We start from the raw sequence: 10669 nt of genomic DNA, 5'->3' as shown, positions 1-10669 counted from the left end.
CTTGACGGGCTGATCCTGGGGTTGGTTGTTGAGGGCTGGTCCTGGGGTTGGCTGTTGACGGGCTGGTCCTGGGGTTGGCTGTTGACCTGATCCTGGGGTTGGCTGTTGACGGGCTGATCCTGGGGTTGGTTGTTGACGGGCTGGTCCTGGGGTTGGCTGTTGACGGGCTGGTCCTGGGGTTGGCTGTTGATGGGCTGGTCCTGGGGTTGGCAATTGACGGGATTCATGGGGTTGGTTGTCGGGCTGGTCCTGGGGTTGGCTCTGAAAACTGGTCCTGGGGTTGGCTGTTGATGGGCTGGTCCTGGGGTTGGCTGTTGACGGGCTGATCCTGGGGTTTTGTTGACGGGCTGGTCCATCTCCTGGTCCTGGGGTCTGTTGATGGGCTGGTCCTGGGGTTGGCTGATTGAGTGCTGTCCAGAGGTGATTGTTGACGGGCTGGTCCTGGGGTTGGCTGTTGATGAACTGGTCCTGGGGTTGGCTGTTGATGGTCCTGGGGTTGGTTGTTGACGGGCTGGTCCTGGGGTTGGCTGTTGACGGGCTGATCCTGGGGTTGGTTGTTGACGGGCTGGTCCTGGGGTTGGCTGTTGACGGGCTGGTCCTGGGGTTGGCTGTTGACGGGCTGGTCCTGGGGTTGGTTGACAGGCTGATCCTGGGGTTGGCTTTGACGTAAATCCTGGGGTTGGTTGTTGACATCCTGGTGTTGGTTGTTGACGGGCTGGTCCTGGGGTTGGTTGTTGAATCCTGGGGTTGGCTGTTGACGGGCTGATCCTGGGGTTGGTTGTTGACGGGCTGATCCTGGGGTTGGTTGTTGACGGGCTGGTCCTGGAGTTGGTTGTTGACGGGCTGGTCCTGGGGTTGGTTGTTGACAGGCTGATCCTGGGGTTGGCTGTTGACGTGCTGATCCTGGGGTTGGCTGTTGACGGGCTGATCCTGGGGTTGGTTGTTGACGGGCTGGTCCTGGGGTTGGTTGTAGACGGGCTGGTCATGGGGTTGGCTGTTGACGGGCTGGTCCTGGGGTTGGTTGTTGAAGGGCTGGTCCTGGGGTTGGTTGTAGACGGGCTGGTCATGGGGTTGGCTGTTGACGGGCTGGTCCTGGGGTTGGTTGTTGACGGGCTGGTCCTGGGGTTGGTTGTTGACGGGCTGGTCCTGGGGTTGGTTGTTGACGGGCTGGTCCTGGGGTTGGTTGTTGATGGGCTGGTCCTGGGGTTGGTTGTTGACGGGCTGGTTCTGGGGTTGGTTGTTGACGGGCTGGTCCTGGGGTTGGTTGTTGATGGGCTGATCCTGGGGTTAGTTGTTGACGGGCTGGTCCTGGGGTTGGTTGTTGACGGGCTGGTTCTGGGGTTGGTTGTTGGCGGGCTGGTCCTGGGGTTGGTTGCTGACGGGCTGGTCCTGGGGTTGGTTGTTGACAGGCTGGTCCTGGGGTTGGTTGTTGATGGGCTGGTCCTGGGGTTGGTTGTTGACGGGCTGGTCCTGGGGTTGGTTGTTGACGGGCTGATCCTGGGGTTGGCTGTTGACGGGCTGGTCCTGGGGTTGTTTGTTGACGGGCTGATCCTGGGGTTGGTTGTTGACGGGCTGATCCTGGGGTTGGTTGTTGACGGGCTGATCCTGGGGTTGGTTGTTGACGGGCTGATCCTGGGGTTGGTTGTTGACGGGCTGATCCTGGGGTTGGTTGTTGACGGGCTGGTCCTGGGGTTGGTTGTTGACGGGCTGGTCCTGGGGTTGCTTGTTGACGGGCTGGTCCTGGGGTTGGTTGTTGACGGGTCCTGGGGTTGCTGTTGACGGGCTGGTCCTGGGGTTGCTTGTTGACGGGCTGGTCCTGGGGTTGGTTGTTGACGGGCTGGTCCTGGGGTTGGTTGTTGACGGGCTGGTCCTGGGGTTGGTTGTTGACGGGCTGGTCCTGGGGTTGGCTGTTGACGGGCTGATCCTGGGGTTGGCTGTTGACGGGCTGGTCCTGGGGTTGGCTGTTGATGGGCTGATCCTGGGGTTGGTTGTTGATGGGCTGATCCTGGGGTTGCTTGTTGACGGGCTGGTCCTGGGGTTGGTTGTTGACGGGCTGGTCCTGGGGTTGGCTGTTGATGGGCTGATCCTGGGGTTGGTTGTTGATGGGCTGATCCTGGGGTTGGCTGTTGACGGGCTGGTCATGGGGTTGCCTGTTGACGGGCTGGTCCTGGGGTTGGTTGTTGACGGGCTGGTCATGGGGTTGGTTGTTGACGGGCTGGTCCTGGGGTTGGTTGTTGACAGGCTGGTCCTGGGGTTGGCTGTTGACGGGCTGATCCTGGGGTTGGTTGTTGACGGGCTGATCCTGGGGTTGCTTGTTGATGGGCTGGTCCTGGGGTTGGTTGTTGACGGGCTGGTCCTGGGGTTGCTTGTTGATGGGCTGGTCCTGGGGTTGGTTGTTGACGGGCTGGTCCTGGGGTTGGTTGTTGACGGGCTGGTCCTGGGGTTGGTTGCTGATGGGCTGGTCCTGGGGTTGGTTGCTGATGGGCTGGTCCTGGGGTTGGTTGTTGATGGGCTGGTCCTGGGGTTGGTTGTTGACAACTGGTCCTGGGGTTGGTTGTTGACGGGCTGGTCCTGGGGTTGGTTGTTGACGGGCTGGTCCTGGGGTTGGTTGCTGATGGGCTGGTCCTGGGGTTGCTTGTTGATGGGCTGGTCCTGGGGTTGGTTGTTGACGGGCTGGTCCTGGGGTTGGTTGTTGACGGGCTGGTCCTGGGGTTGGTTGTTGACGGGCTGGTCCTGGGGTTGGTTGCTGATGGGCTGGTCCTGGGGTTGGTTGCTGATGGGCTGGTCCTGGGGTTGGTTGTTGACGGGCTGGTCCTGGGGTTGGTTGTTGACGGGCTGGTCCTGGCTGAGGGTCAATCTCATCCTCTTTTTCCAACTTGCTGTCAGATTCTGAATTGACAGAGACATGATCTTCATATGGCTCCTTCCACACTAGCTTCTCTCTCTGCAAAAAGTATTTCTAAGACCCTCTAAGCAGAGATAATTTTTTGCCATACTGATTGATTGTGCTCAGGACACATGCACAGCTGTTTATTTGTTGAGTCCTTCCCCCAATTTGCCCCTGGCTGGGGTAGAGTGTGGGAAAATACTTTTTTTTTAATACAATGTATCGAAATAATTTATTGTAGTAACATTGTGCAGGTGGACCCGAACACCACATATGTAGTAATAATGTGTAGGGGGGTGCACAGTGTGCAGGTGGACCCGAACACCACATATGTAGTAATAATGTGTAGGGGGGTGCACAGTGTGCACTCAATGAAAATGTGTTATTTTACGTGTTCTTCACAGAAAATGAGCCAAGGCCAATGAGTCTCAGCTTGAAAAAATAATGAATTGTATAATTTTTCTTTTAGTAAATATTGAAAATGGGTTCCACAGAACCGAACACCACACAAGGGTTAAACAAAAATAAGGGTGGCTATCCGATTCATCATTTTGTGGAAATGCACTGTAAGACAAAAAAACAATGTTCCTGATGCCCCATTGTAGTTCCTATGTTAGACATGTGTGTTGGAAAGTGTTATATACCTGTATACTGGCTATATCTTCTGCCTAAAACCGAAGTTAGTCTTTAGGAAATAACTATGTGCTGGTGCAGTCAAATGGGTTAAAACCATAAGGTCAATAGGCCATGGGGTACAGTGCTCTTTGGAAAAGGGTAGTCTGTGGACTGGCAGAAAAACTAAGGGGATAATGGCCACCACTTAGTAAAGCAAAAAGCAACATTGATCCTTGGGCTTACTTTTCTCATCCAGGCACTCTAAGAACGGAAGGATGAATGCCTTGTTACTAAAGCTTTTATTTGCTTGGCATTTCAGTAGAAATCTTTCAAAACTGCAGGTCAAACACAATGCTTGGTACAGGCAGTGTTTTCACTGTTGCGATTTTCCAACTTTATTGACACGAACTGTGATTGGATCATGAGCCAATTCACTCACCACTGCTCGACCAATCAAATACAGGTGAACTCATTTGATTAATGTACATTTTTCTATTGAACAGTGCAATTTGCAGTGGATTTCTTTCCCATATCTCATTGTATTTACATACATGCATTAAATGTGACATGACTCAACACCTCTTAAGCTCGGCATGAGCTCATCGTCATAGGCTGACGAGGTCGATAATTCATCTACCATGTGGTTTAATTAACTAGCATAGAAAGGTAATACTGCAATGCTAAAACATGGTTATTCTCAGTATCATAATCACATACAGCTGGCTGTTTAACCAGTAAATGTGTATTGAGGACCAGGATGGGTTTGACAATTAGTTACAAATGACTATATACAGTTGAAGTCGGAAGTTTACATACACTTAGGTTTGAGTCATTAAAACTAGTTTTTCAACCACTCCACAAATTTCTTGTTAAACAAACTATAGTTTTGTCAAGTCGGTTAGGACATCTACTTTGTGCATGACACAAGTAATATTTCCAACAATTGTTTACAGACAGATTATTTCCTTTAAATTTTTTGTATCACAATTCTGTGGGTCAGAAGTTTACATTTCCATAAGTTGACTGTGCCTTTAAACAGCTTGGAAAATTCCAGAAATGTCCTGGCTTTAGAAGCGTCTGATAGGCTAATTGACATAATTTGAGTCATTTGGAGGTGTACCTGTGGATGTATTTCAAGGCCTACCTTCAAACTCAGTGCCTCTTTGCTTGACATCATGGGAAAATCAAAATAAATCAGTCAATACCTCAGAAAAATTATTGTAGACCTCCACAAGTCTGGTTCATCCTTGGGAGCAATTTCCAAACGCCTCAAGGTACCACTTTCATCTTTACAAACAATAGTACGCAAGTATAAACACCATGGGACCACACAGCCGTCATACCGCTCAGGAATGAGACGCGTTTTGTCTCTTAGAGATGAACGAACTTTGGTGCAAAAAGTGCAAATCAATCCCAGAAAATGGCAACGGATCTTGTGATGATAATGGAGGAAACCGGTACAAAAGTATCTACAGTTGAAGTCGGACGTTTACATACGCCTTAGCCAAATACATTTCAACTCAGTTTTTCACAATTCCTGGCATTTAATCCTTGTAAAACATTCCCTGTCTTAGGTCAGTTAGGATCACCACTTTATTTTAAGAATGTGAAACGTCAGAATAGTAGAGAGAAGGATTTATTTCAGCTTTTATTTCTTTCATCACATTCCCAGTGGGTCAGAAGTTTACATACACTCAATTAGTATTTGGTAGCATTGCCTTTAAACTGTTTAACTTGGGTCAAATGTTTCAGGTAGCCTTCCACAATAAGTTGGGTGACTTTTGGCCCATTCCTCCCGACAGAGCTTGTGTAACTGAGTCAGGTTTGTAGGCCTCCTTGCTCGCACACACTTTTTCAGTTCTGCCAGCAAATATTCTATGGGATTGAGGTCGGGGCTTTGTGATGGCCACGCCAATACATTGACTTTGTTGTCCTTAAGCCATTTTGCCACAACTTTGGAAGTATGCTTGGGGTCATTGTCCATTTTGAAGACCCATTTACAACCAAGCTTTAACTTCCTGACTGATGTCTTGATGTTGCTTTAGTATATCCACATAATTTTCCCGGCCTCATGGTGCCATCTATTTTGTGTAATGCACCAGTCCCTCCTGCAGGAGAAAATTCCTGGACATTTCACATTCTTAAAATAAAGTGGTGATTCTAACTGACCTAAGACAGGGATTTTATTTTTTACAAGGATTACATTTCTGGAATTGTGAACAACTGAGTTTAAATGTATTTGGCTCAGGTGTATGTAAACTTCCCACTTCAACTGCACAGGAGTTGCATCACTGGTTTAATTCATTAGTAATTAGGCTGCATGAATGAACCTGTAGACTGACATCTTGTAATAAAGTCACTGAAGAATACCAGCCTATCCAAAGTGCTATTATGCAGAAACAATCTCTAACATTGATAGCTACACAGACATTTACAAAAAAAAACCTGTTGATTAAAAAAAAAGAAATCACACATTTTCACAAAGAAAAACATCTGAAATGGTTCATAAAAATATCATTTTAATGAACAAATACTTTGCACTTTTCTTAACCCACTTCTGGAATGATCTGGAATGATTGTTCCACATTAATGAAATACACATTTATCTTCAATAAAACCATTTCAACACTTAAAAGCTTGTAATGTGCTGCTATTGTAAAATGTCTATTTTACTTGCAGGTTTCACTGTTAGTGGCTCCATCCATTGGTTGGGAATGGCAGCATTAAAACTAACTTAAAACTATGGTGAGTGAGTAAAAAAACAGAGAATAAGGCTTGTGTGTGTACCTCTGGAAAGCCAATGAGTAGCCAGACAAGAAAGCTAAAGATCCAATTGAGTGCCTAATGGAGGATTCTTCTCCACTCTGACTGGTCTACTTGATCTCGACGCCCTGGATCCTGACGTCACCCTCGAAGTGCATGTATTTAAACTTCTCGTCTCCTTGGCGATTGGGGAAGTGGATCTCAGAGCCGTCGGGAAAAGAAACTAGGAACTGCTCCTTGGTGAAGGTGATATTTATCTGAGACAGAGAAGTAATTACACATCTTTATCCAAAGAGGTGCTTAGGTATTTGGGATGCAGTGATTGCAAGTTATTGCCACCAGAGGTCCCTAGTAGAACTCCCTTATACATATGGGAAGAGAGGAGGACATTCACATCAGTATGGGTTAAATTGGAAACAGTGTAATTTCTCACCTTAAACTCCTCTCCCTGGTTGAAGGGGAATCCTCCCTCTCTGTGCTCCTCACACCACTTGCCTCCATGGTAGGAATTACACACCACGGCCCGGGTGTCTCCGTGGGCGTCGAAGCGAGGGTTCATGTGCAAGGCGAGGTCATTCTCGCTGTTGCCCACGTTGATGACAAAACTACAGGAAAGGAAGAGGAGAGCACACAGACAGAAGGGATAAGGGACATCCTTTAACCTACAGGACAAGAGGGTCTGGATTGATAATTACACAGAAACAGCTTATAGCTATAATCAACTTTCATTGTAGTTTGATAATATGTTGTGAATATGAACGGATCATTCTCATGATACAGTGACTAGTATCTCTAGGAGGTCTCTAGGCTGCTGACTGAGAAGTGGAGTGACAATGAATTGTGTCTGAATGGTGGTTAGCTACTCACTGTGCTGCCTCAGAGTTAGGGATCCCTGTGATGGTCAGGGTCTGGCCCACCTTGAAGGACATGTTCTTTACCACAACACCCTGTAGGGAGAGAAGGGAGAGACCGAGAGAGAAAATACATCAATTGAAAAACATTAAAGGTGCAATTAGCTGATAGTTAATACATAAATTGGCCATAAGTTATGGCCTATAACTTCTGAAACAAAGACGGTTCTATCAAACCATTGTTATAGTAAGTACCCAGACGTCAATTCAATGTATAATCCACATTAAAATGATGTGGAACAAAGCTGATTCAACCAGTGTGTGTTCAGTGGCTATAATGCAGTTGGACGTGGCTCTGGTGTAGAGCTGTAGAGTATGGCTACACTTTGCTAAACCTTTCCTGTACTTTTATCCTAGACCCATCAGTCTAACAAATACAACATCTGTCTCTAATTAAAGCTTTTCCATCTATGGAACGGCCCAAAGATATTTGTATAAATCCCAGTCCTGGACAGCGTTCCCATTTTCCATGCAGTGATTTGGAATTTGGAGGGGAGGCTAAATCTGTCCATAAATGATGGGGGAAGGAAGGCTGGGTTACACTCAGTAAGGCTTAAGTGAAGTCACATTTCCCGCAGGGTCCATATTATGGTGGGCAGCCAACATGGGACCAATGGAGGTTGGGCACGGCACAGGATCAAAGTACTGAGTGATCTTTACATGTGGCAGGGGAAATGGTGTTGAGATGATGTTTGTCTGCACATATACAGTCCTCTTAATGTGCTGCATATTCACCTCTTATTGTTGCCCTTCTTTCCATATGACATCTATTGGCTGTGATGTGTAGTAAATGTTACCCATTTCTGTCACTTGGCAACTCCCAGGTCCTTCTCTGACAGAAGACATAGTTAACCAGTTGAGCTAGAGACCAGGTTGATAATATACTGTATAACCCTGGACAACAGCAGCTAATCAAACAGGAACCTCAAAGGGAAATGACATCAACATTTGTACTTCGGTTTTGTTTCTGTCAGCATAACAGTGGGCATTGGACAAGAACAACTGTCACCTTACCCCTGAACATGTGTTTTAGCTTTCTTACTGGAATGCACTTCTTGTAAGTCACTGGGGGATAGGAGTGTGTACTTAATGCTTTCCGTGTAACTTTGCAAAAGTGCCAAATCATTGCTCACAAGACATACACAGTATTAGGCCTTTTAACAGCCCAGAGCCAGATACAAACCCATTGACATCCAATCCAGAAATACAACAACAGGATAATATAACATTAGAGCTCTATTAGTGTGGCACAGACTAGAAGACTACATTCTGACAAGAGAGAAAGAATTTAGAGGAGAGAGAAATGAGAGAGAGAGAGAGAGAGAGAGAGAAAATGTAAAGGAAAGATAAATAGAGAGAGCGAAATAAAGAGGAGAGAAATAAAGAGAGAGAATGTAGAAGAGCAGCAGAAAGGGAGGGGTAGAGGGTGGAAGAGACCGACAGAGAAAGAAAAGTTACAAAAATGAGAAATAGGGAAAGTGGTATAGAGTTCAGAGAGAGTGGGAGAGGGGGAGGAAAGAGAGAGGGAGGAAAGAGAGGGGAGGAAAGAGAGAGGGGAGGAAAGAGAGAGGGGGGAAAGAGGGGAAAGAGGGGGGGGAAGAGAGAGGGGCGATAGTGAAGTGTTGCATTCTTTCCGTGTTAGTCCTCCGTCCTTAATGTAAACTGTGTGCAAAATCTATGGCGCTAGCTGGACTTGGCTACATGCAGCCCAGTGCTACTTCAGACTGCAGTTCCCATCCCAGTGTGAGACATACCTCCCCACACTGTTTGAGAGACACAGGACAGCTGGGGCTGTAGGCAATGCAGAAATAGAATGGGTAGAATGGATATACATAGTTCGGAAATACACATGATAACTCCTGGCTGTATACGTTACTTACTATCAAGCTTACCTGACTGACATTTACATTTTAGTCATTAAATAGCAGACGCTCTTATCCAGAGCAACTGCACACATTTTTCACACTGGTCCCCTGTGGGAATCGAACCAACAACATTGGAGTTGCAAGCACAATGCTCTACCAACTGAGCTCGGGACATGACAGCCAATCTAACCCTTGTTAACCTGACGTTTACTGTAGGTATATCCTATAGCTCCGCTTGGGGAAGATCATACTGGCTCACTGGATATAACATCATTCTGCTACTCTATCTATTCTGACTTCTGTTTACGGTAACTTGAATTCATTTAGATCTGAATAGAATTAACCCTGTTGCTCTCAACACATCTATGATTACCATGGTAACCACAAAACAGCCCCGGTGAAACAAAGCCTTTACTATTATACGAGACCTCAGAGAGTGTTAACACACACACACACACACACACAGTCAACTGTATTGCAAGACCAAGGAGAGTCATTGTTAGTCACGTCCAAGACACGATGCTGCACATTGAGTTCCTGTTAAAAGTGAGGGAGTGGAGTAAGTAATATTATTGGCTAGATGTGGATTGTAATTGTCTAGGAACAGTAGGGGTGGCCCAGGTTGAACCCACAGTGATGCTGTTCATGATCATACTCTGATCAGAGGCAGTCTATCCCACACTGCCTACTGTACCCATATAACTCCCACCCAGCCAACTGTACCCACACAACTAAATACATATGGGTTCAAATTAAACACCCTAAAAATAGTGGTCCGGACCAAAGTCAATCTTATCAATGTTCCTGGGGGTGCAGACATTGATAGCCTATACTTGTGCTTATGGGTTCCCTGATTTGTTAAGGGTGTACCAAGCACCCCCATAGTTCAACCCATTCAAACCCTACTAGTACATACGGATTAGATCATCATATCTAAAGATCACATGGAAGGTATTAAGAGTATAAAGAACTATTTAGAAGACACTTGGATCTTATTAATCCCAAAACAAACATATCACTGCTGTCTGTCGGTCTTCTACATGCCTGCCCCACCAGGCCCTATGTCCACAACCTCTGTTATCAGTAGTAGTTTCAATACGTTTAAATCATTCATTGAGAGAATAAAATTTACTTTTGCAGATGATAGAACTACAAATGATATTGCAATGAGACACCCTTCTCATCTGTAGTCACTGCAGAAAAATACAAAGTGCTGTGTCATAAAACCTAAACAAGACAGTCGAGCCATCTACCATGCTAAAAGTCTGATTAGTCTTCTTAGATGCATCGACAACAAGGTTGACTATAACAGGGCATTGTTAGAGAGGACATTGCTCTATTACACTGGGCTACAGAACATAGCCTATTAAAATCGGATAATTATTTTCCCAACAGCTGTTTAAAAGCGCCAACATGAACCGTTATGAACTTGCACTGCATGTAGGCTACTTTTCAGATAACAATCAAATGAACTAACATATCAGACATTGTAAACAAGTAAAATAAAATGTTGTACTTACACTCATCTTGACAGCACAAACCGCAAATGTTCACAGCTGAAGAATGCTTTGCTGGCTTCAGACTGCAGTAGAACCAAGCAGGCGAGCTTATATGGTCAAGTGCACTAG

The 10669-nt window shown here is 46.3% G+C and overlaps 1 protein-coding gene across 1 annotated transcript; it reads right to left on the bottom strand.

Annotated features, from left to right (window-relative positions):
- Positions 1-5999: 5999 nt before the first annotated feature.
- On the bottom strand, positions 6000-10669 carry LOC135554726 (beta-galactoside-binding lectin-like). Its single transcript, XM_064987156.1, has 4 exons — positions 10562-10669; positions 7133-7212; positions 6699-6870; positions 6000-6522 (listed from the first exon to the last, which is right to left on the bottom strand). Exons 1-4 carry the CDS (start codon positions 10565-10567, stop codon positions 6376-6378), a joined length of 405 nt encoding a protein of 134 aa, XP_064843228.1. The 5' UTR covers positions 10568-10669; the 3' UTR covers positions 6000-6375.

Source organism: Oncorhynchus masou, chromosome 14 (assembly GCF_036934945.1).
Source record: "Oncorhynchus masou masou isolate Uvic2021 chromosome 14, UVic_Omas_1.1, whole genome shotgun sequence".
NCBI lineage: Eukaryota > Metazoa > Chordata > Actinopteri > Salmoniformes > Salmonidae > Oncorhynchus > Oncorhynchus masou.
The sequence above is the reverse complement of the archived record's forward strand: the minus strand, read 5'-3'. Positions and strand labels throughout refer to the sequence as shown.